A 27,815-nucleotide genomic window follows, 5' to 3' on the forward strand; every position below is an offset into this window, starting at 1 on the left:
GTCCTGCCGACCCCCCCCCCGAACCGCGACCCCCCCCGAACCGGGACCCCCCCGAACCTCGAACCGGGACCCCCTGAACCGCGACCCCCCCAACCTCGAACCGGGACCCCCCCCTGAACCGCGACCCCCCGAACCGCGACCCCCCCGAACCCCAACCGCGACCCCCCCCGAACCGGGGACCCCCCCCCGAACCGCGACCCCCGAACCTCGAACCGCGACCCCCCCCCGAACTGGGACCCCGAAATCGGGACCCCCCTTTCCAGACCCCCCCCTCCATTCCGGACCCCCCCAAACCCCAGACCCCCCTCCGGACCCCCAAACTGGGTCCCCCCCCTTTGCTGACCCCCCCAAACCAAGCACCCCCCCCGACCCCCCAACCCGGGACCCCCCTCCGGACCCCCAAATCGCGTCCCCCCCTTGCTGACCCCCCCAAACCCCCCCTTTCCTGACCCCCCCACCCCAAAACCCTCCTTTCCTGACCCCCCCACCCCAGACCCCCCTCCGGACCCCCAAATCGCGTCCCCCCCCTTGCTGATCCCCCCCAAACCCCCCTTTCCTGACCCCCCCACCCCAAAACCCTCCTTTCCTGACCCCCCCACCCCAGACCCCCACCCCAAACCCTCCTTTCCTGACCCCCCCCACCCCAGACCCCCCTCCGGGACCCCCAAATCGCGTCCCCCCCCTTACTGATCCCCCCAAACCCCTCCTTTCCTGACCCCCCCCACCCCAGACCCCCCTCTGGACCCCCAAATCGCGTCCCCCCCTTGCTGATCCCCCCCAAACCCCCCTTTCCTGACCCCCCCACCCCAGACCCCCACCCCAAACCCCTCCTTTCCTGACCCCCCCCACCCCAGACCCCCCTCCGGACCCCCAAATCGCGTCCCCCCCTTGCTGATCCCCCCCAAACCCCCCCTTTCCTGACCCCCCCACCCCAGACCCCCACCCCAAAACCCCCCTTTCCTGACCCCCCCACCCCAGACCCCCACCCCAAACCCCTCCTTTCCTGACCCCCCCACCCCAGACCCCCCTCCGGACCCCCAAATCGCGTCCCCCCCCTTACTGATCCCCCCCAAACCCCCCTTTCCTGACCCCCCCCCAGCCCCCCGCCGCCCCCGGCCGCCGGATGGGGCGGTAGGATGGCGGGGGCGGCGGCGGGGGGCCCGGCGGGGGCGGGGGCGGCCGGGGGGGGCCCGGCGGCCGAGCCCCCCGACCGGGCGGTGCAGTACCTGCTGGAGCTGAACCGCATCATCGCCAGCCAGCGGCACCTCCTGGCCTCGCAGCGCCGCCGCATCGCCCAGCTCGAGGGCCAGCTGCAGCGCCTGGCGCGCGAGAACCGCGACCTGCGCCTCCGCCGCGCGCCCCCCGCTCAGGTGCGGCCCCCCCCCCCCGCCGCCGCCCCCGGGGCTGCCCGCTTGGGTTATGGGGCCACCTCGGGGCTGCCGGGGGGGGGGGGATGGGGCCACCTGGGGGTGATGGGGGGTGATGGGGCTACCAGGGGGTGATGGGGCCACCTTGGGGCTACCAGGATGGGTTGTGGGGCCACCTGGGGGTGATGGGGGGGGTGATGGGGCCACCTGGGGGTGATGGGGCCACCGTGGGGCTACCAGGATGGGTTGTGGGGCCACCTGGGGGTGATGGGGTCACCTTGGGGCTACCAGGATAGGTTATGGGGCCACCTGGGGGTGATGGGGCCACGTGAAGGTTACCAGGATGGGTTGTGGGGCCACCTGGTGGTGATGGGGCCACCTTGGGGCTACCAGGATGGGTTGTGGGGCCACCTGGGGGTGATGGGGCCACCTTGGGGCTACCAGGATGGGTTATGGGGCCACCTGGGGGTGATGGGGGGAGATGGGGCCACCTGGGGGTGATGGGACCACCTTGGGGCTACCAGGATGGGTTGTGGGGCCACCTGGTGGTGATGGGGCCACCTGGGGGCTACCAGGATGGGTTGTGGGGCCACCTGGTGGTGATGGGACCACCTTGGGGCTACCAGGATAGGTTATGGGGCCACCTGGGGGTGATGGGGGGTGATGGGGCCACCTGGGGGTGATGGGGCCACGTGAAGGCTACCAGGATGGGTTGTGGGGCCACCTGGGGGTGATGGGGGGGGTTATGGGGCCACCTGGGGGTGATGGGGCCACCTGGGGGCTACCAGGATGGGTTGTGGGGCCACCTGGTGGTGATGGGACCACCTTGGGGCTACCAGGATAGGTTATGGGGCCACCTGGGGGTGATGGGGGGTGATGGGGCCACCTGGGGGTGATGGGGCCACCGTGGGGCTACCAGGATGGGTTGTGGGGCCACCTGGGGGTGATGGGGTCACCTGGGGGCTGCCAGGATAGGTTATGGGGCCACCTGGGGGTGATGGGGGGTGATGGGGCCACCTGGTGGTGATGGGGCCACCTGGGGGCTACCAGGATAGGTTATGGGGCCACCTGGGGGTGATGGGGGGTGATGGGGCCACCTGGGGGTGATGGGGCCACCTGGGGGCTACCAGGATGGGTTGTGGGGCCACCTGGAGGTGATGGGGCTACCTTGGGGCTACCAGGATAGGTTATGGGGCCACCTGGGGGTGATGGGGGGTGATGGGGCCACCTGGGGGTGATGGGGCCACCGTGGGGCTACCAGGATGGGTTGTGGGGCCACCTGGGGGTGATGGGGGGAGATGGGGCCACCTGGGGGTGATGGGGCCACCTTGGGGCTACCAGGATAGGTTATGGGGCCACCTGGGGGTGATGGGGGGAGATGGTGCCACCTGGGGGTGATGGGACCACCTTGGGGCTACCAGGATGGGTTATGGGGCCACCTGGAGGTGATGGGGCCACCTTGGGGCTACCAGGATGGGTTGTGGGACCACCTGGAGGTGATGGGGGGTGATGGGGCCACCTAGGGGTGATGGGACCACCTTGGGGCTACCAGGATGGGTTGTGGGGCCACCTGGTGGTGATGGGACCACCTTGGGGCTACCAGGATGGGTTGTGGGGCCACCTGGTGGTGATGGGACCACCTTGGGGCTACCAGGATGGGTTGTGGGGCCACCTGGGGTTGATGGGGCCACCTGGGGGCTGCCAGGTTGGGTGATGGGGCCACTGGGGGGCTGCTGGGGGGTTATGGGGCCACCTGGGGGTGATGGGGCCACCTGGGGGATACCAGGATGGGTTATGGGGCCACCTGGGGGTGATGGGGCCACCTGGGGGCTACCAGGATGGGTTATGGCGCCACCTGGGGGTGATGGGGCCACCTGGGGGCTACCAGGATGGGTTGTGGGGCCACCTGGTGGTGATGGGGACACCTTGGGGCTACCAGGATGGGTTGTGGGGCCACCTGGGGGTGATGGGGCCACCTGGGGGCTGCCAGGTTGGGTGATGGGGCCACTGGGGGGCTGCTGGGGGGTTATGGGGCCACCTGGGGGTGATGGGGCCACCTGGGGGATACCAGAATGGGTTATGGGGCCACCTGGGGGTGATGGGGCCACCTGGGGGCTACCAGGATGGGTTATGGCGCCACCTGGGGGTGATGGGGCCACCTGGGGGCTACCAGGATGGGTGATGGGGCCACTGGGGGGCTGCTGGGGGGGTGATGGGGCCACCTGGGGGCTGCCAGGTTGGGTGGTGGGGCCACCTGGGGGTGATGGGGGGAGATGGGGCCACCTGGGGGTGATGGGGCCACCTGGGGGCTACCCGGTTGGGTTGTGGGGCCACCTGGGGGTGATGGGGCCACCTCGGGGCTGCTGGGGGGGGAGATGGGGCCACCTTGGGGCTACTGGGGGATGATGGCGCCACCTTGGGGCTACCAGGGGGTGAGGTGACCACTTTGGGGCTACCAGGGGGGTTAGAGGCCAGGTCAGGCCTACCAGGAAGGTTATGGGGCCAGGTCAGGGCGACTGGGGCAGTTATAGGCCAGTTTGGGGCTCCTAGGTTGGCTTATGGGGCCACTTTGGGGCTTCTGGGGCAGTTATGGGCCACTTTGGGGCTACTAGGGGGTTATGGGGCCAGTTTGGGGCTACTGGGGGAGTTATGGGGCCAGTTTGGGTCTTCTGGGAGGGTTATGGAGCCAGTTTGGGGCTCCCAGGGGGGTTAGAGGCCAGATCAGAGCTACTAGGGGGGTTATGGGCCAATTTGGGGCTTCTGGGGGGTTATGGGGCCACCTTGGGGCTCCCAGGTTGGGTGATGGAGCCCGTTTGGGTCTTCTGGAAGGGTTATGGGCCACCTTGGGGTTCCCAGGGGGATATGGGACCAGTTTGGGTCTTCTGGAAGGGTTATGGGCCACCTTGGGGCTCCCAGGGGGGTTATGGGGCCAGTTTGGGTCTTCTGGAAGGGTTATGGGCCACCTTGGGGCTCCCAGGGGGGTTATGGGGCCAGTTTGGGTCTTCTGGAAGGGTTATGGGCCACCTTGGGGCTCCCAGGGGGGTTATGGGGCCAGTTTGGGTCTTCTGGAAGGGTTATGGGGCCACCTTGGGGCTCCCAGGGGGGTTATGGGGCCAGTTTGGGTCTTCTGGAAGGGTTATGGAGCCAGTTTGGGGCTCCCAGGGGGGTTATGGGGCCAGTTTGGGTCTTCTGGAAGGGTTATGGGCCACCTTGGGGCTCCCAGGGGGGTTATGGGGCCAGTTTGGGTCTTCTGGAAGGGTTATGGGACCACCTTGGGGTTCCCAGGGGGATATGGGACCAGTTTGGGTCTTCTGGAAGGGTTATGGGCCACCTTGGGGCTCCCAGGGGGGTTATGGGGCCAGTTTGGGGCCAGCGACGGGGGTTGGAGGCCCCTCGGGGGTCCCGGGGCGGTGGAGCGGCCCCCCCCGGCGGACGGCTGCGCCCCGGCAGGGCCGCGGGGAGCAGGACGGGCAGTACCAGAACCAGCTGGAGCGGGACGGGCGGTCGCCCGAGCCGCCCGTCCCGGGCCGCCCGGAGCAGCGGGACCTGCCCCGCGCGGAGCGCCACGGCCGGTGCCGGGGCCGCGAGGAGGGCGCGCCGCGGCCCGCGCAGCCCCGCTCCGACCCCGGGCGGCCCCACCAGGGCCAGCCCGAGGGCGACGGCCGGTTCCGCGGCTGCCCGCAGCGCCAGCTCCCCTTCCCGGCCCGCGGGGACCGCCACGCGGCCTACCCGGCCCACCCGGAGTACCAGGGCCGGCCGGACCGCGACGCGGCCTACCTGGGCCACCTGGACCGCGACGCGCCCTACCCGGCCCACCTGGACCATGACGCGGCCTACCCGGCCCACCTGGACCGCGACGCGCCGTACCCGGCCCACCTGGACCATGACGCGGCCTACCTGACCCACCTGGACCACGACGCGCCGTATCCGACCCCCCTGGACCGTGACGCGGCCTACCCGACCCCCCTGGACCATGACGCGTCCTACCTGACCCACCTGGACCGTGACGCGCCGTACCCGACCCACCTGGACCACGACGCGTCCTACCTGACCCACCTGGACCACGACGCGTCCTACCCGGGCCACCTGGACCGCGACCCACCCTACCTGGGACACTTGGACCACCACGACGCGCCCTACCCGGGCCACCTGGAGCGCGACGCGCCCTACCCGGGCCGGCCGGAGCGCGACGCGCCCTACCCGTTGCCCTACCAGAAGCGGCTGGAGCGGGACGGGCCCTACGCGGGCCGCGAGGGCCACTACGCGGAGCCCTGCGCCCGGGACCGCTGCGGCGCCGCCCACCGCGACCGGGGCCCGCTCAGCCGCGGGGCCTCCCGCAGCTCCAGCCCCGGCGCCGGCGGCCACAGCACCAGCACCAGCACCAGCCCCGCCACCACGCTCCAGCGGAAGTAAGGAACCCCCCACCCCGGCCCCCTGCGTCGCGTGCGAGCTCACCCAACGCTGCGGGTCGCCCTACGTTCTAGGTCGCCCAACGCTGCGGGTCGCCCTACGTTCTAGGTTGCCCCACGTGGCGGGTCACCCCACAGTCTAGATCACCCAACGCTGCGGGTTGCCCTATGTTCTAGGTCACCCAATGCTGCGGGTCGGCCTGTGTTCTAGGTCACCCAACAGTGTGGGTCGCCCTATGTTCTGGGTTGCCCGATGTGGGGGTCACCCTATGATCTGGGTCACCCAACGCTGTGGGTTGCCCTATGTTCTAGGTTGCCCCACGTGGCGGGTCACCCCACAGTCTAGATTGCCCAACGCTGTGGGTTGCCCTATGTTCTAGGTCACCCAACACTGTGGGTTGCCCTATGATCTAGGTCGCCCAACGCTGTGGGTCACCCCATGTTCTGGGTTGCCCGATATGGCGGGTCACCCTATGATCTAGGTCGCCCAACGCTGTGGGGCGCCCCATGTTCTGGGTTGCCCGATATGGCTGGTCACCCTATGATCTAGGTCGCCCAACGCTGTGGGTCACCCTACAGTCTAGATTGCCCAACGCTGCGGGGTGCCCCATGTTCTAGGTCGCCCAACATCGCAGGTCGCCCCGTGCCCCCACCCCAAGGCCCACTGGGGGCCTCTCCGTTGGCCCCCCGTGTCATCGCAGACCCCGGTTCTAGGTCGCCCTACGGTCTACGTCACCCTACGGTCTAGGTCGCCCTGCGGTCTAGGTTCTGCCCCCCCCCCGGACCCAGGCGTCCGGGGCCCCCCCAGACCCTGCCGCGCGTCCCGGGGGCTGAGCCCCCCCGTAACTCATCACAGCCCGGCGGCGGAAGGCCGGGGAGGGGAGGGGGGGCCGGGGCCGCGTCCTCCCCCCGTCCCCGGGGCCGAGCAGGTGCCGGAGCCGCGGGTGGGGGGAGCCGCCTCCGGGCGCCCCGCGGCCGCCCCGTCTGTCGGGCCTGGCCCGCGGCCCGGACGCCTGGGCCCCCCCCGGGCGAGCGACGCTCTCACCGCCCCCCTCTCTCTCCCCCCCCCCCACCCAGGTCCGACCGGGACAGCTCCAGGACGGTGAGGTCAGTACCGGACGCCTGGGTCCCCCGGACGCCTGGGCCCCCGGGGGCGGTTGGGGGGGGGGATTGGGCGCCCGGACGCCTGGGTCCCCCGGACACCTGGGTCCCTGGGGGCGGTGGAGGGGGGGGGTTGGACTCCTGGGTCCCCCGGACGCCTGGGCCCCCGGGGGCGGCGGAGGAGGGAGGGTTGGGTGCCCGGACGCCTGGGCCCCCGGGGGCAGCGGGGGGGGGGGGTTGGGCACCAAGATGCCTGGGTCCCCCGGACGCCTGGGCCCCTGGGGGCCGTTGGGGGGGGGGGTTGGACGCCTGGATGCCTGGGTCCCCCGGACGCCTGGGCCCCCGGGGGCGGCGGAGGAGGGGGGGTTGGGCGCCCGGACGCCTGGGCCCCGCTCCCCAGGCGTGGCCGGGAGGCGCGTTGCCGGGGCGCCGGGCGCGCGTGGCGACGGTTGCCAGGCGACGGCGCGGGCGGCGATGACAGCGTGGGGGAGGCGTGACAGCGGGGGCGCCCGGCGTCGCCGTGGCAACCGCGGCTCCGCCCCCCCCCGCCCCCCGTGGGAACGACCCCGTGACCCCGGCGTCGCGACGGGGCCGCGGTATCGCGACGGGCTGCGGCGGCGCGGGGCTGGCGGGAGGCGCCGGGGCCGTGCGACGCCGTGCGACGTCATAGCGGCGCGTGCGACGCCGTGTGATGTCATAGCGGCACGTGCGACGCCGTGCGACGTCATAGCGGCGCGTGCGACGCCGTGTGATGTCATAGCGGCGTGTGCGACGCCGTGCGATGTCATAGCGGCACGTGTGACGCCGTGTGATGTCATAGCAGCGCGTGTGATGCCGTGTGATGTCATAGCAGCTCGTGCGATGCCGTGCGAGGCTGCGACAGCTCGTGCGAGGCCGTGCGTCGCCGTGCAATGTCGTAGCAGCTCGTGTGCGGCTGTGCAGCGTTACACCAGCCCGTGCGAGGCCGTGCGATGTCGTAGCAGCTCGTGCGAGGCCGTGCAACGCCGCGTGAGGCTGTGCAGCGTTACACCAGCTCGTGCAAAGCCGTGCGACACCGTGCAATGTTGCCCCAGCTTGTGCGAGGCCGTGCGAGGCCGTGCAAGGCCGTGCGAGGGGGCGCGAGCCCCCGGCACCCCGCAGCGCCCGCGGCCGGGCCCCCGCCGGGGCGCCCCTGGGCCGTGCGCGGCCCCCTCGGGCGAGGGGGGCGCCCGCCGCAGCCCCCGCCCCGGGGCCCAGGCGTCCGGCCGGGGAGGAAGTCCGGGCCCAGCCCCGCGGCGCCGTTTCCGACCTCGGAGTCCGGCCCGAGGGCCCAGGCGTCCGGGCGGGAAGGGCGGGGGGGGGGCGGCGGCGGCGGCGGCGGTGATGAGTTTGCCAGGCCTGGGAGCCCGGACGCCTGGGTCCCTTCCGTCACCTCCCCCCGCCCCCGCCGGCCCGCCGAGGGGGCCCAGGCGTCCGGGCGCCGCCCGCTCCAGCCTCTGCGCCGCAGCCCCGCGGCGCCCGGACGCCTGGGTCCCCGCTCGGGCGGCCATGGAGGGCGAGACGTGAGTGCCGGCGCCCCGGACGCCTGGGCCCCGGGTGTGGGGGGGTCCCGGACTCCTGGGCCCCAGGTTGGGGGGGGTCCTGGACTCCTGGGCCCCGGGTCGGGGGTGCCCGGACGCCTGGGCCCCAGGTTGAGGGGGGACACGGACTCCTGGGCCCCAGGTTGGGGGGGGTCCTGGACGCCTGGGCCCCAGGTTGGGGGGGTGCCCGGACGCCTGGGCCCCAGGTTGGGGGGGGTCCTGGACGCCTGGGCCCCGGGTCGGGGGTCCTGGACGCCTGGGCCCCAGGTTGGGGGGGTCCTGGACACCTGGGCCCCGGGTTGAGGGGGGACCCGGACGCCTGGGCCCCAGGTTGGGGGGGGTCCTGGATGCCTGGGCCCCGGGTTGGGGGGGGGGCCCGGACGCCTGGGCCCCGGGGCGGGGTCTCGGGAGGGCTTGGACCCGCCGCCGCCATGGGGCCGGTTCTGCCCCGGTCCCTGCTCGGACCCGGCTCCGCGTCTCCGTGGGGCTCCTGCCCCCCGCGTGTCTGTGGTCCCCGTGCCCCACACGTGTCCCCGTGCCCCCCATGTGTCCGTGCCCTGGGGCCGTCCCCAAGTGGCAGCTGCTCTTGTGTCCCCCCGTGTCCCCCCGTGTCCCCCATGTCCCCCATGTCCCTCCATGTCCCCCCATGTCCCCCCGTGTCCCCCCGTGTCCCCCCGTGTCCCTCCACGTCCCTCCACGTCCCTCCATGTCCCCCCGTGTCCCCCCATGTCCCCCCATGTCCTCCATGTCCCTCCATGTCCCCCATGTCCCTCCACGTCCCTCCATGTCCCCCCGTGTCCCCCCATGTCCCCCCATGTCCTCCATGTCCCTCCATGTCCCCCCATGTCCCCCCGTGTCCCCCATGTCCCCCATGTCCCCCCGTGTCCCCCCGTGTCCCCCCGTGTCCCCCCATGTCCCCCCATGTCCCCCCGTGTCCCCCCGTGTCCCCCCGTGTCCCTCCATGTCCCCCCATGTCCCCCCGTCCCCCATGTCCCCCATGTCCCCCCGTGTCCCCCCGTGTCCCCCCATGTCCCCCATGTCCCTCCATGTCCCTCCACGTCCCCCCATGTCCCCCCGTCCCCCATGTCCCCCATGTCCCCCCATGTCCCTCCATGTCCCTCCATGTCCCCCCATGTCCCCCCGTCCCCCATGTCCCCCCGTGTCCCCCCGTGTCCCTCCGTGTCCCCCATGTCCCCCATGTCCCTCCATGTCCCTCCACGTCCCCCCATGTCCCCCCGTCCCCCATGTCCCCCATGTCCCCCCGTGTCCCCCACGTCCCCCACGTCCCCCCGTGTCCCCCCGTGTCCCCCCATGTCCCCCCATATCCCCCATGTCCCCCCGTGTCCCCCCGTGTCCCTCCATGTCCCCCCATGTCCCCCCGTCCCCCGTGTCCCCCCATGTCCCCCCATGTCCCCCCATGTCCCCCCGTGTCCCTCCGTGTCCCCCCATCCCCCGTGTCCCCCCACGTCCCCCCGTGTCCCCCCGTGTCCCCCCGTGTCTCTGCTCTTCACTCCATGTTTTCTCTCCTCTCTTCTCTCTGCCCCTCGTCCCCTCCTCCGCCGCTGCCCCCCCGTCCCCCCCGTCCCCCCCGTCCTGCCACTCGTCCCCCCCGGCTCCCGCACTCCCCCCATCCCACCTCCAGCCAAAGCCAGGAGTAACCACCTGCCCCCACCGTCCCTCCGTCCGTCCCTCCGTCCGTCCTGCTGTTCCTCCATCATCCCCCGTCCATCTCTGTCCCTCCATCCGTCCCGCCATCCACCCGTCCGTCCCGCCATCCACCCGTCCCTCTGTCCCTCCGTCCCTCCATCCATCCCTCCGTCCCTCCGTCCCTCCGTCTGTCCCTCCGTCCATCCTGCCGTCCCTCCGTCCCACCATCCACCCGTCCCTCCATCCCTCCGTCCCTCCGTCCGTCCCTCCGTCCATCCTGCCGTCCCTCCGTCCCACCATCCACCCGTCCCTCCATCCCTCCGTCCCTCCGTCCGTCCCTCCGTCCATCCTGCCGTCCCTCCGTCCCACCATCCACCCGTCCCTCCATCCCTCCGTCCCTCCGTCCGTCCCTCTGTCCATCCCACCATCCATCCGTCCCTCCATCCATCCCTCCATCCGTCCGTCCTTCCATCCCTGTGTCCCTCCATCCATCCCTCCATCCGTCCCCCCGTCCATCCCTCTGTCCGTCCCACCATCTGTCCGTCCCTCCGTCCCTCCGTCCCTCCGTCCCTCCGTCTGTCCCTCCATCCCTCCGTCCATCCTGCCGTCCCTCCATCCCACCGTCCACCTGTCCCTCCATCCATCCGTCCCTCCGTCTCTCTGTCCGTCCTGCTGTTCCTCCATCATCCCCCGTCCATCTCTGTCCCTCCATCCATCCCGCCATCCACCTGTCCCTCTGTCCCTCCGTCCGTCCCTCCGTCCCTCCATCCATCCGTCCCACCATCCACCCGTCCCTCTGTCCCTCCGTCCGTCCCTCCGTCCCTCCGTCCCTCCATCCATCCGTCCCTCCATCCATCCGTCCCACCATCCACCCGTCCCTCCGTCCGTCCCTCCGTCCCTCCGTCCCACCGTCCCTCTGTCCGTCCTGCTGTTCCTCCATCATCCCCCGTCCATCTCTGTCCCTCCATCCGTCCCACCATCCACCTGTCCCTCTGTCCCTCCGTCCGTCCCTCCGTCCCTCCGTCCCTCCATCCCTCCGTCCCTCCATCCATCCGTCCCGCCATCCACCCGTCCCTCTGTCCCTCCGTCCGTCCCTCCGTCCCTCCGTCCCTCCATCCCTCCGTCCCTCCATCCATCCGTCCCACCATCCACCCGTCCCTCTGTCCCTCCGTCCGTCCCTCCGTCCCTCCGTCCCTCCATCCATCCGTCCCTCCATCCATCCGTCCCACCATCCACCCGTCCCTCCGTCCGTCCCTCCGTCCCTCCGTCCCACCGTCCCTCTGTCCGTCCTGCTGTTCCTCCATCATCCCCCGTCCATCTCTGTCCCTCCATCCATCCCACCATCCACCCGTCCCTCTGTCCCTCCGTCCGTCCCTCCGTCCGTCCCTCCGTCCCTCCATCCATCCCTCCATCCATCTGTCCGTCCTGCTGTTCCTCCATCATCCCCCGTCCATCTCTGTCCCTCCATCCATCCCACCATCCACCCGTCCCTCTGTCCCTCCGTCCGTCCCTCCGTCCGTCCCTCCGTCCCTCCATCCATCCCTCCATCCATCTGTCCGTCCTGCTGTTCCTCCATCATCCCCCGTCCATCTCTGTCCCTCCATCCATCCCACCATCCACCCGTCCCTCTGTCCCTCCGTCCGTCCCTCCGTCTGTCCCTCCATCCCTCCATCCCTCCGTCCCACCATCCATCCGTCCCACCATCCATCCGTCCCTCCATCCGTCCGTCCCTCCATCCATCCGTCCCTCCATCCATCCCGCCATCCACCCGTCCCTCTGTCCCTCCGTCCGTCCCTCCATCCCTCCGTCCCACCATCCATCCGTCCCTCCATCCGTCCGTCCCTCCGTCCCACCGTCCCTCTGTCCGTCCTGCTGTTCCTCCATCATCCCCCGTCCATCTCTGTCCCTCCATCCATCCCGCCATCCACCCGTCCCTCTGTCCCTCCGTCCGTCCCTCCGTCTGTCCCTCCATCCCTCCATCCATCCTGCCGTCCCTCCATCCCACCATCCATCCGTCCCTCCATCCATCCCTCCGTCCGTCCCTCCGTCCATCCCTCCATCTGTCCCTCCGTCCCTCCATCCGTCCCTCCGTCCCTCCATCCGTCCCTCTGTCCCTCCGTCCGTCCGTCCTTCCATCCCTGTGTCCCTCCATCCATCCCTCCGTCCGTCCCCCCGTCCATCCCTCTGTCCGTCCCACCATCCGTCCCACCATCTGTCCGTCCCTCCGTCCCTCCGTCCGTCCGTCCGTCCCGCTCCCCATCCAGGTTGTCGCCGTCTCCCTCCGCGGCGCCTCCAACCTCCCCACCCGCAGGTAAGAGCCCCGGACGCCTGGGCCCCCGCGGGGCTCCCCCTCCCCCGCTGCTGCCTCCGGCCCCCACACCCCTGTCCCCCCGCGTCCCCCCCCGTGTCCCCATGGTGCTGCCCGGCCCGTTCGCAGCCGGTGCAGAGCTTCCCCCCGCGGTGCCCCCTCCCCGGCCCCGGCCTCGTGCGAGGGGGCCGTCGTGCGTCGCACGGGGGGGGGCCGTCGTGCGAGGGGCGCGTGCGATGCCCCGTCGTTCCCGGGCAGTGCAGGGCTCCCCACGGGGCCCTACAGAGGCCACACGGACCCCCAGGGACCTATGGGAGCCGTATGCAGCCCCAGGGACCTGTAGGGGCTCTATAGCCCCCCGGGGGTCTATAGGGGCCATATGGACCCCAGGGAGCTGTAGGGGCTCTATGTGCTCCCCCAGGAGTCTATAGCAGCTTTATGGGCTCCTCTGGGGTCTATAGGGGCCCTATGGACCCCCAGGAGTCTATAGGAGCTCTATGGGCTCCTCTGGGGTCTATAGGGTGCGTATGGACCCCCAGGAGTCTATAGGAGCTCTATGGGCTCCCTTGGCGTCTATAGGGTGCGTATGGACCCCCAGGAGTCTATAGGAGCTCTATGGGCTCCCTTGGTCTCTATAGGGTCCGTATGGACCCCCAGGAGTCTATAGGAGCTCTATGGGCTCCCTTGGCGTCTATAGGGTGCGTATGGACCCCCAGGAGTCTATAGGAGCTCTATGGGCTCCCTTGGCGTCTATAGGGTGCGTATGGACCCCCAGGAGTCTATAGGAGCTCTATGGGCTCCCTTGGCGTCTATAGGGTGCGTATGGACCCCCAGGAGTCTAATAGGAGCTCTATGGGCTCCCTTGGCGTCTATAGGGTGCGTATGGACCCCCAGGAGTCTATAGGAGCTCTATGGGCTCCCTTGGCATCTATAGGGTGCATATGGACCCCCAGGAGTCTAATAGGAGCTCTATGGGCTCCCTTGGCATCTATAGGGTGCGTATGGACCCCCAGGAGTCTATAGGAGCTCTATGGGCTCCCTTGGCGTCTATAGGAGGTCTATGGCCCCCCAGGGACCTATAGGGGCTCTGTGGCCCCCCCCGGGGGTCTATAGGGGCTGTATGGGCTCCCTTGGTGTCTATAGGGGCTCTGTGGCCCCCCTTGGTGTCTATGGGGGCTCTGTGGCCCCCCCGGGGGTCTATAGGGGCTGTATGGGCTCCCTTGGTGTCTATGGGGGCTCTGTGGCCCCCCCCGGGGGTCTATAGGGGCTCTGTGGCCCCCCCGGGGTCTATAGGGGCTCTGTGGCCCCCCTTGGTGTCTATAGGGGCTCTGTGGCCCCCCCGGGGTCTATAGGGGCTGTATGGGCTCCCTTGGTGTCTATGGGGGCTCTGTGGCCCCCCTTGGTGTCTATAGGGGCTGTATGGGCTCCCTTGGTGTCTATGGGGGCTCTGTGGCCCCCCCCCGGGGGTCTATAGGGGCTGTATGGGCTCCCTTGGTGTCTATGGGGGCTCTGTGGCCCCCCCCCGGGGGTCTATAGGGGCTGTATGGGCTCCCTTGGTGCCTATAGGGGCTCTGTGGCCCCCCCGGGGGTCTATAGGGGCTGTATGGCCCCCCTTGGTGTCTATGGGGGCTCTGTGGCCCCCCCGGGGTCTATAGGGGATCTGTGGCCCCCCTTGGTGTCTATGGGGGCTCTGTGGCCCCCCCGGGGTCTATAGGGGATCTGTGGCCCCCCTTGGTGTCTATAGGGGCTCTGTGGCCCCCCCGGGGGTCTATAGGGGCTCTGTGGCCCCCCTTGGTGCCTATAGGGGCTCTGTGGCCCCCCCCGGGGGTCTATAGGGGCTGTATGGCCCCCCTTGGTGTCTATAGGGGCTCTGTGGCCCCCCCGGGGTCTATAGGGGCTCTGTGGCCCCCCTTGGTGTCTATAGGGGCTCTGTGGCCCCCCCGGGGTCTATAGGGGCTCTACGGGACGGGTCCCCGGGGGAGGGGGTTGCCATGGCGACGCCTCCATCTCGGCGCCTCCCGGGGCTCTCTCAGGGGTGGTGGGGGGGGCGGGCGGTGACGTAGGAGGGGGCGGAGCCGGCGGCGGGAACCCCCCCCCCGGCGCCCCCCTCCCCTCCCCTCCGGGGGTTCTCCATGGCGACGGCAGCTGCGGCCCCGCCCCTCCCTTAACCCCGCCCCCGCCCGCCGCGTCGCCACGGCAACCGCCACCGCGGGCGGGGTCGGCCCGCTGTGTGTGTGGTGGTGGGGTGGGGTGGGGGGGCGCCCCCCGCGCATGCGCCGCGGCCCGACCGCGCGCGTCCATCCCCCCCCCCCTCACCCCCCAACCGCCAGACCCTCGGGGGGGGCCCCGGCGTCCGGGGGGGGCCCGGCGTCCGGGCGCGTCCCAGCAGCCCCCCCCCCCCCCCCCGCTGCCCCCGGCAGGCGCCAGCCGGCTCCTCCTCCTCCTCCTCCTGCTGCTGCTGCTGCTGCAGCCCCCGCCCGGGGGCGGCGGCCCGGCCCGGTTCGGTGCCGGTGCCGGTTCGGTGCCGGTTCGGGCCCCCCCGCCGCCATGTGGTGCCTGCAGTGCACCGCCGACCGGCGGCGGGGGCCGCTCCGGCAGCGCCTGCTGCACGGGTGAGTCGGTCCCCGGCCTCCCCCCCCCCCCCGGACCCCCCTGAGACCTTGGGGACCCCTCCTGGACCCCCCCCAGGCCCCTCCCGACCCCCCCGGGCCCTTGGGGACCCCCCCAGACCCCCCTCGAGACCTTGGGGACCCCTCCTGGACCCCCCCAGGCCCCCCCCAACCCCCCCGGGCCCTTGGGGACCGCTCCGGCCCCCCTCGAGACCTTGGGGACCCCCCCGGACCCCCCTGAGACCTTGGGGACCCCTCCTGGACCCCCCCAGGCCCCCCTGACCCCCCGGGCCCTTGGGGACCCCCCCCCGAACCCCCCTGAGACCTTGGGGACCCCTCCTGGACCCCCCCAGGCCCCCCCCGACCCCCCCGGGCCCTTGGGGACCGCTCCGGCCCCCCTCGAGACCTTGGGGACCCCCCCAGACCCCCCTGAGACCTTGGGGACCCTCCTGGACCCCCCAGGCCCCCCCCGGACCCTCCTGAGACCTTGGGGACCCCCCCGGACCCCCCCCAGACACCCCTGAGACCTTGGGGACCCTCCTGGACCCCCCAGGCCCCCCCCAGACCCCCCCGGGCCCTTGGAGACCCCCCCCAGACCCCCCTCGAGACCTTGGGGACTCCCCCGGGCCTTTGGGGACCCCCCCGGATCCACCTTGAGACCTTGGGGACCTCCCCGGACCCCCCAGATACCCCTGAGACCTTGGGGACCCTCCTGGACCCCCCAGGCGCCCCCTGACCCCCCCAGGCCCTTGGGGACCCCCCTGGACCCCCCCTGAGACCTTGGGGACCCTCCTGGACCCCCCCTGGACCCCCCTGAGACCTTGGGGACCCTCCTGGCCCCCCCAGACACCCCTGAGACCTTGGGGACTCCTCCTGGACCCCCCAGGCCCCCCCCGACCCCCCCGGGCCCTTGGAGACCCCCCCAGACCCCCCTTGAGACCTTGGGGACCCCCCCAGACCCCCCTCGAGACCTTGGGGACCCTCCTGGACCCCCCAGGCCCCCCCAGACCCCCCTGAGCCCTTGGGGACCCTCTTGGCCCCCCCGGACCCCCCAAACCCCCCCGGGCCCTTGGGGACCCCCCTGGACCCCCCTGCACCCACGAGCACCTTCCCAGACCCCCCCAGGCCCTTGGGGACTCTCCTGGCCCCCCTGCCCCCCCAGACCCCCCCGAGACCTTGGGGACCCTCCTGGACCTCTCTGCACCCACGAGCATCTTCCCATACCCCCCCCAGGCCCTTGGGGACCCTCCTGGCCCCCCTGGACCCCCCCGGCCCCCCCTGAACGCCCCCCGGGCCCTTGGGGACCCTCCTGGACCCCCCGGCCCCCCCTGAACGCCCCCCGGGCCCTTGGGGACCCTCCTGGACCCCCCGGCCCCCCCTGAACGCCCCCCGGGCCCTTGGGGACCCTCCTGGACCCCCCGGCCCCCCCGAACCCCCCACGGGCCCTTGGGACCACCCTGGCCCCCCCTGGACCCCCCTTAAGACCTTGGGGACCCTCCTGGTCCCCCCTGGACCCCCCTGAACCCCCCCAGGCCTTTGGGGACCCTCCGGCCCCCTTGGACCCCCCTGGGTTCTTGGGGACCCTCCTGGCCCCCCCAACCCCCCCCCAAGGCCCTGGAGGACCCCCTGACCCTTGTGCCCCCCCCAGACCTGCCAGCACCTTACCGGGACCCTCTTGGCCCCCCTGGACCCCCCTCAGGCCCTGGAGGACCCTCCCACCCCCCCTCGGACCCCCCTGGGCCCTTGGGGACCCTCACGGCCCCCTTCAGGCCCTTCCTGACCCCCATGGCCCCCCCCAGCTGCTCTTGGACCCCCCCATATCCCTCGGGACGCCCCCGGACAGCCCCAGAGCCTTGGGGACCAGCCTGGACAGCCCCCCAACCCCCCCAGACCCCTGGGGGCCTTCACAGCCCTCCCCAAACCTTCGTGCCCCCCCGTGGCCCCCCCCCAGACCTCAGGGACCCCCCTGGGGCCCCCAGATCTGCCCTGCCCCCCCCGCCCAGCACAGAGACCTTCTGGCCTGCTCCCCCCCCCCCACCCTGCTGCTCCGGACGCCTGGGCCCCCTGGGGGGGGGGCGGGGGGGGGGCCGTGCACCCTCCGTGCGGGTGCGTGCCGTCGGGTGGGAGCGGGGAGCGCGCCGGCCCCAGCTGCCGCGTCCGTGCGTCCCCGCGGGTCCGTCCGTGCGTCTGCGTGTCCCCGGGGGGGACGTCTGCGTCCGCGTGTCCCCTCTAGACTGTCTGCAGAGGGGCTCTAGGTGCCCCGCGGGGGTTCTAGACTCTCTGCGGAGGGGCTGTCGGTGCGGCACGGGGGCGCTGGATGTGCTGTAGGTGCCCCGCGGGGCTCTAGACTGTCTGCAGAGGGGCTGTCGGTGCGGCACGGGGGCGCTAGATGTGCTGTAGGTGCCCCGCGGGGCTCTAGACTGTCTGCGGAGGGGCTGTCGGTGCGGCACGGGGGCGCTAGATGTGCTGTAGGTGCCCCGCGGGGCTCTAGACTGTCTGCGGAGGGGCTGTCGGTGCGGCACGGGGGCGCTAGATGTGCTGTAGGTGCCCCGCGGGGCTCTAGACTGTCTGCAGAGGGGCTGTCGGTGCGGCACGGGGGCGCTAGATGTGCTGTAGGTGCCCCGCGGGGCTCTAGACTGTCTGCGGAGGGGCTGTCGGTGCGGCCCGGGGGCGCTAGATGTGCTGTAGGTGCCCCGCGGGGCTCTAGACTGTCTGCGGAGGGGCTGTCGGTGCGGCACGGGGGCGCTAGATGTGCTGTAGGTGCCCCGCGGGGCTCTAGACTGTCTGCGGAGGGGCTGTCGGTGCGGCACGGGGGCGCTAGATGTGCTGTAGGTGCCCCGCGGGGCTCTAGACTGTCTGCGGAGGGGCTGTCGGTGCGGCACGGGGGCGCTGGATGTGCTGTAGGTGCCCCGCGGGGCTCTAGACTGTCTGCGGAGGGGCTGTCGGTGCGGCACGGGGGCGCTAGATGTGCTGTAGGTGCCCCGCGGGGCTCTAGACTGTCTGCGGAGGGGCTGTCGGTGCGGCACGGGGGCGCTAGATGTGCTGTAGGTGCCCCGCGGGGCTCTAGACTGTCTGCGGAGGGGCTGTCGGTGCGGCACGGGGGCGCTAGATGTGCTGTAGGTGCCCCGCGGGGCTCTAGACTGTCTGCGGAGGGGCTGTCGGTGCGGCACGGGGGTGCTAGATGTGCTGTAGGTGCCCCGCGGGGCTCTAGACTGTCTGCGGAGGGGCTGTCGGTGCGGCCCGGGGGCGCTAGATGTGCTGTAGGTGCCCCGCGGGGCTCTAGACTGTCTGCAGAGGGGCTGTCGGTGCGGCCCGGGGGCGCTAGATGTGCTGTAGGTGCCCCGCGGGGCTCTAGACTGTCTGCGGAGGGGCTGTCGGTGCGGCACGGGGGTGCTAGATGTGCTGTAGGTGCCCCGCGGGGCTCTAGACTGTCTGCGGAGGGGCTGTCGGTGCGGCCCGGGGGCGCTAGATGTGCTGTAGGTGCCCCGCGGGGCTCTAGACTGTCTGCGGAGGGGCTGTCGGTGCGGCCCGGGGGCGCTAGATGTGCTGTAGGTGCCCCGCGGGGCTCTAGACTGTCTGCGGAGGGGCTGTCGGTGCGGCACGGGGGCGCTGGATGTGCTGTAGGTGCCCCGCGGGGCTCTAGACTGTCTGCGGAGGGGCTGTCGGTGCGGCACGGGGGCGCTAGATGTGCTGTAGGTGCCCCGCGGGGCTCTAGACTGTCTGCAGAGGGGCTGTCGGTGCGGCACGGGGGCGCTAGATGTGCTGTAGGTGCCCCGCGGGGCTCTAGACTGTCTGCAGAGGGGCTGTCGGTGCGGCACGGGGGCGCTAGATGTGCTGTAGGTGCCCCGCGGGGCTCTAGACTGTCTGCGGAGGGGCTGTCGGTGCGGCACGGGGGCGCTGGATGTGCTGTAGGTGCCCCGCGGGGCTCTAGACTGTCTGCGGAGGGGCTGTCGGTGCGGCCCGGGGGCGCTAGATGTGCTGTAGGTGCCCCGCGGGGCTCTAGACTGTCTGCAGAGGGGCTGTCGGTGCGGCCCGGGGGCGCTAGATGTGCTGTAGGTGCCCCGCGGGGCTCTAGACTGTCTGCGGAGGGGCTGTCGGTGCGGCCCGGGGGCGCTGGATGTGCTGTAGGTGCCCCGCGGGGCTCTAGACTGTCTGCGGAGGGGCTGTCGGTGTGGCACGGGGGCGCTGGATGTGCTGTAGGTGCCCCGCGGGGCTCTAGACTGTCTGCGGAGGGGCTGTCGGTGCGGCACGGGGGCGCTAGATGTGCTGTAGGTGCCCCGCGGGGCTCTAGACTGTCTGCGGAGGGGCTGTCGGTGTGGCACGGGGGCGCTAGATGTGCTGTAGGTGCCCCGCGGGGCTCTAGACTGTCTGCGGAGGGGCTGTCGGTGCGGCACGGGGGCGCTAGATGTGCTGTAGGTGCCCCGCGGGGCTCTAGACTGTCTGCAGAGGGGCTGTCGGTGCGGCCCGGGGGCGCTAGATGTGCTGTAGGTGCCCCGCGGGGCTCTAGACTGTCTGCGGAGGGGCTGTCGGTGCGGCCCGGGGGCGCTGGATGTGCTGTCGGTGCCCCGCGGGGCTCTAGACTGTCTGCGGAGGGGCTGTCGGTGCGGCACGGGGGCGCTAGATGTGCTCTAGGTGCCCCGCGGGGCTCTAGACTGTCTGCGGAGGGGCTGTCGGTGCGGCACGGGGGCGCTAGATGTGCTGTAGGTGCCCCGCGGGGCTCTAGACTGTCTGCAGAGGGGCTGTCGGTGCGGCACGGGGGCGCTAGATGTGCTGTAGGTGCCCCGCGGGGCTCTAGACTGTCTGCGGAGGGGCTGTCGGTGTGGCACGGGGGCGCTAGATGTGCTGTAGGTGCCCCGCGGGGCTCTAGACTGTCTGCGGAGGGGCTGTCGGTGCGGCCCGGGGGCGCTAGATGTGCTGTAGGTGCCCCGCGGGGCTCTAGACTGTCTGCGGAGGGGCTGTCGGTGCGGCCCGGGGGCGCTAGATGTGCTGTAGGTGCCCCGCGGGGCTCTAGACTGTCTGCAGAGGGGCTGTCGGTGCGGCACGGGGGCGCTAGATGTGCTGTAGGTGCCCCGCGGGGCTCTAGACTGTCTGCGGAGGGGCTGTCGGTGCGGCCCGGGGGCGCTAGATGTGCTGTAGGTGCCCCGCGGGGCTCTAGACTGTCTGCGGAGGGGCTGTCGGTGCGGCACGGGGGCGCTAGATGTGCTGTAGGTGCCCCGCGGGGCTCTAGACTGTCTGCGGAGGGGCTGTCGGTGCGGCACGGGGGCGCTAGATGTGCTGTAGGTGCCCCGCGGGGCTCTAGACTGTCTGCGGAGGGGCTGTCGGTGCGGCACGGGGGCGCTGGATGTGCTGTAGGTGCCCCGCGGGGCTCTAGACTGTCTGCAGAGGGGCTGTCGGTGCGGCACGGGGGCGCTAGATGTGCTGTAGGTGCCCCGCGGGGCTCTAGACCGTCTGCAGAGGGGCTGTCGGTGTGGCACGGGGCGCTAGATGTGCTGTAGGTGCCCCGCGGGGCTCTAGACTGTCTGCAGAGGGGCTGTCGGTGCGGCACGGGGCGCTAGATGTGCTGTAGGTGCCCCGCGGGGCTCTAGACTGTCTGCGGAGGGGCTGTCGGTGCGGCACGGGGGCGCTAGATGTGCTGTAGGTGCCCCGCGGGGCTCTAGACTGTCTGCGGAGGGGCTGTCGGTGCGGCACGGGGGCGCTAGATGTGCTGTAGGTGCCCCGCGGGGCTCTAGACTGTCTGCAGAGGGGCTGTCGGTGTGGCACGGGGGCGCTAGCTGTGCTGTAGGTGCCCCGCGGGGCTCTAGACTGTCTGCAGAGGGGCTGTCGGTGCGGCACGGGGGCGCTAGATGTGCTGTAGGTGCCCCGCGGGGCTCTAGACTGTCTGCGGAGGGGCTGTCGGTGTGGCACGGGGGCGCTAGATGTGCTGTAGGTGCCCCGCGGGGCTCTAGACTGTCTGCAGAGGGGCTGTCGGTGCGGCACGGGGGCGCTGGATGTGCTGTAGGTGCCCCGCGGGGCTCTAGACTGTCTGCGGAGGGGCTGTCGGTGCGGCCCGGGGGCGCTAGATGTGCTGTAGGTGCCCCGCGGGGCTCTAGACTGTCTGCGGAGGGGCTGTCGGTGCGGCACGGGGGCGCTAGATGTGCTGTAGGTGCCCCGCGGGGCTCTAGACTGTCTGCGGAGGGGCTGTCGGTGCGGCCCGGGGGCGCTAGATGTGCTGTAGGTGCCCCGCGGGGCTCTAGACTGTCTGCGGAGGGGCTGTCGGTGCGGCACGGGGGCGCTAGATGTGCTGTAGGTGCCCCACGGGGCTCTAGACTGTCTGCAGAGGGGCTGTCGGTGCGGCACGGGGGCGCTAGATGTGCTGTAGGTGCCCCGCGGGGCTCTAGACTGTCTGCAGAGGGGCTGTCGGTGCGGCCCGGGGGCGCTAGATGTGCTGTAGGTGCCCCGCGGGGCTCTAGACTGTCTGCGGAGGGGCTGTCGGTGTGGCACGGGGGCGCTGGATGTGCTGTAGGTGCCCCGCGGGGCTCTAGACTGTCTGCGGAGGGGCTGTCGGTGCGGCACGGGGGCGCTAGATGTGCTGTAGGTGCCCCGCGGGGCTCTAGACTGTCTGCGGAGGGGCTGTCGGTGCGGCACGGGGGCGCTAGATGTGCTGTAGGTGCCCCGCGGGGCTCTAGACTGTCTGCGGAGGGGCTGTCGGTGCGGCACGGGGGCGCTGGATGTGCTGTAGGTGCCCCGCGGGGCTCTAGACTGTCTGCAGAGGGGCTGTCGGTGCGGCACGGGGGCGCTGGATGTGCTGTAGGTGCCCCGCGGGGCTCTAGACTGTCTGCGGAGGGGCTGTCGGTGCGGCACGGGGGCGCTAGATGTGCTGTAGGTGCCCCGCGGGGCTCTAGACTGTCTGCAGAGGGGCTGTCGGTGCGGCACGGGGGCGCTAGATGTGCTGTAGGTGCCCCGCGGGGCTCTAGACTGTCTGCAGAGGGGCTGTCGGTGCGGCACGGGGGGCGCTAGATGTGCTGTAGGTGCCCCGCGGGGCTCTAGACTGTCTGCGGAGGGGCTGTCGGTGCGGCACGGGGGCGCTAGATGTGCTGTAGGTGCCCCGCGGGGCTCTAGACTGTCTGCAGAGGGGCTGTCGGTGCGGCCCGGGGGCGCTAGATGTGCTGTAGGTGCCCCGCGGGGCTCTAGACTGTCTGCAGAGGGGCTGTCGGTGCGGCACGGGGGCGCTAGATGTGCTGTAGGTGCCCCGCGGGGCTCTAGACTGTCTGCAGAGGGGCTGTCGGTGCGGCACGGGGGCGCTAGATGTGCTGTAGGTGCCCCGCGGGGCTCTAGACTGTCTGCAGAGGGGCTGTCGGTGCGGCACGGGGGCGCTAGATGTGCTGTAGGTGCCCCGCGGGGCTCTAGACTGTCTGCGGAGGGGCTGTCGGTGCGGCACGGGGGCGCTAGATGTGCTGTAGGTGCCCCGCGGGGCTCTAGACTGTCTGCGGAGGGGCTGTCGGTGCGGCACGGGGGCGCTAGATGTGCTGTAGGTGCCCCGCGGGGCTCTAGACTGTCTGCGGAGGGGCTGTCGGTGCGGCACGGGGGCGCTAGATGTGCTGTAGGTGCCCCGCGGGGCTCTAGACTGTCTGCGGAGGGGCTGTCGGTGCGGCACGGGGGCGCTAGATGTGCTGTCGGTGCCCCGCGGGGCTCTAGACTGTCTGCGGAGGGGCTGTCGGTGCGGCACGGGGGCGCTAGATGTGCTGTAGGTGCCCCGCGGGGCTCTAGACTGTCTGCGGAGGGGCTGTCGGTGTGGCACGGGGGCGCTAGATGTGCTGTAGGTGCCCCGCGGGGCTCTAGACTGTCTGCAGAGGGGCTGTCGGTGCGGCACGGGGGGCGCTGGATGTGCTGTAGGTGCCCCGCGGGGCTCTAGACTGTCTGCGGAGGGGCTGTCGGTGTGGCACGGGGGCGCTAGATGTGCTGTAGGTGCCCCGCGGGGCTCTAGACTGTCTGCGGAGGGGCTGTCGGTGTGGCACGGGGGCGCTAGATGTGCTGTAGGTGCCCCGCGGGGCTCTAGACTGTCTGCGGAGGGGCTGTCGGTGTGGCACGGGGGCGCTGGATGTGCTCTAGGTGCCCCGCGGGGCTCTAGACTGTCTGCGGAGGGGCTGTCGGTGCGGCACGGGGGGCGCTGGATGTGCTGTAGGTGCCCCGCGGGGCTCTAGACTGTCTGCGGAGGGGCTGTCGGTGCGGCACGGGGGCGCTAGATGTGCTGTAGGTGCCCCGCGGGGCTCTAGACTGTCTGCGGAGGGGCTGTCGGTGTGGCCCGGGGGCGCTAGATGTGCTGTAGGTGCCCCGCGGGGCTCTAGACTGTCTGCGGAGGGGCTGTCGGTGTGGCACGGGGGCGCTAGATGTGCTGTAGGTGCCCCGCGGGGCTCTAGACTGTCTGCAGAGGGGCTGTCGGTGCGGCACGGGGGCGCTAGATGTGCTGTAGGTGCCCCGCGGGGCTCTAGACTGTCTGCGGAGGGGCTGTCGGTGCGGCACGGGGGCGCTGGATGTGCTGTAGGTGCCCCGCGGGGCTCTAGACTGTCTGCGGAGGGGCTGTCGGTGCGGCACGGGGGCGCTAGATGTGCTGTAGGTGCCCCGCGGGGCTCTAGACTGTCTGCGGAGGGGCTGTCGGTGCGGCACGGGGGCGCTAGATGTGCTGTAGGTGCCCCGCGGGGCTCTAGACTGTCTGCGGAGGGGCTGTCGGTGCGGCACGGGGGCGCTAGATGTGCTGTCGGTGCCCCGCGGGGCTCTAGACTGTCTGCGGAGGGGCTGTCGGTGCGGCACGGGGGCGCTAGATGTGCTGTAGGTGCCCCGCGGGGCTCTAGACTGTCTGCGGAGGGGCTGTCGGTGCGGCACGGGGGTGCTAGATGTGCTGTAGGTGCCCCGCGGGGCTCTAGACTGTCTGCGGAGGGGCTGTCGGTGCGGCCCGGGGGCGCTAGATGTGCTGTAGGTGCCCCGCGGGGCTCTAGACTGTCTGCGGAGGGGCTGTCGGTGCGGCCCGGGGGCGCTAGATGTGCTGTAGGTGCCCCGCGGGGCTCTAGACTGTCTGCAGAGGGGCTGTCGGTGCGGCACGGGGGCGCTAGATGTGCTGTAGGTGCCCCGCGGGGCTCTAGACTGTCTGCAGAGGGGCTGTCGGTGTGGCACGGGGGCGCTGGATGTGCTGTAGGTGCCCCGCGGGGCTCTAGACTGTCTGCGGAGGGGCTGTCGGTGTGGCACGGGGGCGCTAGATGTGCTGTAGGTGCCCCGCGGGGCTCTAGACTGTCTGCGGAGGGGCTGTCGGTGCGGCACGGGGGCGCTGGATGTGCTGTAGGTGCCCCGCGGGGCTCTAGACTGTCTGCGGAGGGGCTGTCGGTGCGGCACGGGGGCGCTAGATGTGCTGTAGGTGCCCCGCGGGGCTCTAGACTGTCTGCGGAGGGGCTGTCGGTGTGGCACGGGGGCGCTGGATGTGCTGTAGGTGCCCCGCGGGGCTCTAGACTGTCTGCGGAGGGGCTGTCGGTGCGGCACGGGGGCGCTAGATGTGCTGTAGGTGCCCCGCGGGGCTCTAGACTGTCTGCGGAGGGGCTGTCGGTGTGGCACGGGGGCGCTAGATGTGCTGTAGGTGCCCCGCGGGGCTCTAGACTGTCTGCGGAGGGGCTGTCGGTGCGGCACGGGGGCGCTAGATGTGCTGTAGGTGCCCCGCGGGGCTCTAGACTGTCTGCAGAGGGGCTGTCGGTGCGGCACGGGGGCGCTGGATGTGCTGTAGGTGCCCCGCGGGGCTCTAGACTGTCTGCGGAGGGGCTGTCGGTGCGGCCCGGGGGCGCTGGATGTGCTGTAGGTGCCCCGCGGGGCTCTAGACTGTCTGCGGAGGGGCTGTCGGTGCGGCACGGGGGCGCTAGATGTGCTGTAGGTGCCCCGCGGGGCTCTAGACTGTCTGCGGAGGGGCTGTCGGTGCGGCCCGGGGGCGCTAGATGTGCTGTAGGTGCCCCGCGGGGCTCTAGACTGTCTGCGGAGGGGCTGTCGGTGCGGCCCGGGGGCGCTAGATGTGCTGTAGGTGCCCCGCGGGGCTCTAGACTGTCTGCAGAGGGGCTGTCGGTGCGGCACGGGGGCGCTAGATGTGCTGTAGGTGCCCCGCGGGGCTCTAGACTGTCTGCAGAGGGGCTGTCGGTGCGGCACGGGGGCGCTAGATGTGCTGTAGGTGCCCCGCGGGGCTCTAGACTGTCTGCGGAGGGGCTGTCGGTGCGGCACGGGGGCGCTGGATGTGCTGTAGGTGCCCCGCGGGGGCTCTAGACTGTCTCCGGAGGGGCTGTAGGTGACCCAGGGGGGCGCTAGATGTGCTGTAGGTGCCCCGCGGGGCTCTAGACTGTCTGCAGAGGGGCTGTCGGTGCGGCACGGGGGCGCTGGATGTGCTGTAGGTGCCCCACGGGGCTCTAGACTGTCTCCGGAGGGGCTGTCGGTGTGGCACGGGGGCGCTGGATGTGCTGTAGGTGCCCCGCGGGGCTCTAGACTGTCTGCGGAGGGGCTGTCGGTGCGGCACGGGGGCGCTAGATGTGCTGTAGGTGCCCCGCGGGGCTCTAGACTGTCTGCGGAGGGGCTGTCGGTGTGGCACGGGGGCGCTAGATGTGCTGTAGGTGCCCCGCGGGGCTCTAGACTGTCTGCGGAGGGGCTGTCGGTGCGGCACGGGGGCGCTAGATGTGCTGTAGGTGCCCCGCGGGGCTCTAGACTGTCTGCAGAGGGGCTGTCGGTGCGGCACGGGGGCGCTGGATGTGCTGTAGGTGCCCCGCGGGGCTCTAGACTGTCTGCGGAGGGGCTGTCGGTGCGGCCCGGGGGCGCTGGATGTGCTGTAGGTGCCCCGCGGGGCTCTAGACTGTCTGCGGAGGGGCTGTCGGTGCGGCACGGGGGCGCTAGATGTGCTGTAGGTGCCCCGCGGGGCTCTAGACTGTCTGCGGAGGGGCTGTCGGTGCGGCCCGGGGGCGCTAGATGTGCTGTAGGTGCCCCGCGGGGCTCTAGACTGTCTGCGGAGGGGCTGTCGGTGCGGCCCGGGGGCGCTAGATGTGCTGTAGGTGCCCCGCGGGGCTCTAGACTGTCTGCAGAGGGGCTGTCGGTGCGGCACGGGGGCGCTAGATGTGCTGTAGGTGCCCCGCGGGGCTCTAGACTGTCTGCAGAGGGGCTGTCGGTGCGGCACGGGGGCGCTAGATGTGCTGTAGGTGCCCCGCGGGGCTCTAGACTGTCTGCGGAGGGGCTGTCGGTGCGGCACGGGGGCGCTGGATGTGCTGTAGGTGCCCCGCGGGGGCTCTAGACTGTCTCCGGAGGGGCTGTAGGTGACCCAGGGGGGCGCTAGATGTGCTGTAGGTGCCCCGCGGGGCTCTAGACTGTCTGCAGAGGGGCTGTCGGTGCGGCACGGGGGCGCTGGATGTGCTGTAGGTGCCCCACGGGGCTCTAGACTGTCTCCGGAGGGGCTGTAGGTGACCCAGGGGGGCTGTAGACTGACTCCAGAGAGGCTCCGTGTGCCCCACGGGGCTCTAGACAGGATCTAGACAGTCCTAGTTGCCTGGAGGGGCTCTAGATATCTCTGGGTGTTGGGGCGGGGGGCTCTAGACGGGTCCAGGCGTCCGCGGTCCCCGGGGGGGGCTCTAGACAGGTCCAGGTGTCCACGGGCACCGGGGGGGGGGGGGCTCTTGACGGGTCCGGGCGTCCGCGGTCCCCGGGGGGGGTTCTAGACGGGTCCAGGCATCCGCAGTCCCCGGGGGGGGGCTCTAGACGGGCTCCGGGCGTCCACGGTCCCCGGTGGGGGGCTCTAGACGGGTCCAGGCGTCCGCGGTCCCCGGGGGGGGCTCTAGACGGGTCCAGGCATCCGCGGTCCCCGGGGGGGGGCTCTAGACGGGCTCCGGGCGTCCGCGGTCCCCGGGGGGGGCTCTAGACGGGCTGCGGGCGTCCGCGGTCCCCGGGGGGGGCTCTAGACGGGCTCCGGGCGTCCGCGGTCCCCGGGGGGGGGCTCTAGGTGCCGGGAGGGGGCGCCTAGGCCGGGTAGCTGACGGCGCCCCGTGTCCCGCAGCGTGGAGGGCGAGGGCCCGGGCAGCGAGGGCGGGGGGCCGCTGCCCGAGAGCCCCGGCAGGCAGGCGGCCGCCGAGGCGCCGGGGCCCGGGGGGGCGGCGGGGCCGGGGCCGCCCTGGGGCCGGGCCCCCCGGCTGCCCCCCCAGCCGGCCAGCGTGGCCCTGCGCAAGCAGGAGGAGGAGGAGAGCAAGCGGGCCAAGGCGCTCAGCGACAGCTACGAGCTCTCCAGCGATCTCCAGGACAAGAAGGTGCCGCCGCCGCCGCCGCCGCGCGGGGGGGTCCCGGGCTTTGGGGGGGGGTCCCGGGTGAGGGGGTTCCCATCAAGAGCATCTCAGACCAGGGGGGTCTCGGACTGGCGGGGGTCCCGGGTGGGGGGATCCCCAGCAAGGGTGGTCTCGGACTGGCGGGGGTCCTGGGTGAGGGGATCCCCAGCAAGGGGGGGTCCCAGGCTGGGGGGGGTCCTGGGCTGGAGGTTCCTGGGCCAGGGGGGTCCTGGGTGAGGGGATCCCCAGCAAGGGGGTCTCAGACCAGGGGGGGTCCCGGGCTGGGGGGGGGTCCCGGGCGAGGGGGTCTCAGACCAGGGGGGTCCCAGGCTAGCAGGGGTCACATGTGAGGGGGTCTTAGGCTGGGGGGGGGGTCCTAGGCCAGGGGGGTCCTGGCCTGGGGGGGGGTCCTGGGCGAGGGGGTCTCAGACCGGAGGAGGGGGGGTCCCAGGCCAGGGGGGTCCCGGGCTGAGGGGGGGTCCCGGGTGAGGGAGTCCGGGGTGATCCTGGCCCAGGGGG

At 71.7% G+C, this 27,815-nt stretch overlaps 1 protein-coding gene across 1 annotated transcript in view; it reads left to right on the forward strand.

Moving 5' to 3' along the window:
* Nucleotides 1–1,136: 1,136 nt before the first annotated feature.
* IQSEC2 (IQ motif and Sec7 domain ArfGEF 2) overlaps nucleotides 1,137–27,815 on the forward strand; it is a 37,753-nt gene continuing 11,074 nt past the window's right edge. Inside the window, 4 exon segments of the mRNA XM_068924111.1 lie at nucleotides 1,137–1,370; nucleotides 5,010–5,776; nucleotides 6,854–6,883; nucleotides 27,035–27,281. Coding sequence (XP_068780212.1) covers nucleotides 1,137–1,370; nucleotides 5,010–5,776; nucleotides 6,854–6,883; nucleotides 27,035–27,281 — 1,278 coding nt within the window.

This window comes from Struthio camelus, chromosome 38 (assembly GCF_040807025.1).
Source record: "Struthio camelus isolate bStrCam1 chromosome 38, bStrCam1.hap1, whole genome shotgun sequence".
NCBI classification, from domain to species: Eukaryota; Metazoa; Chordata; class Aves; order Struthioniformes; family Struthionidae; genus Struthio; species Struthio camelus.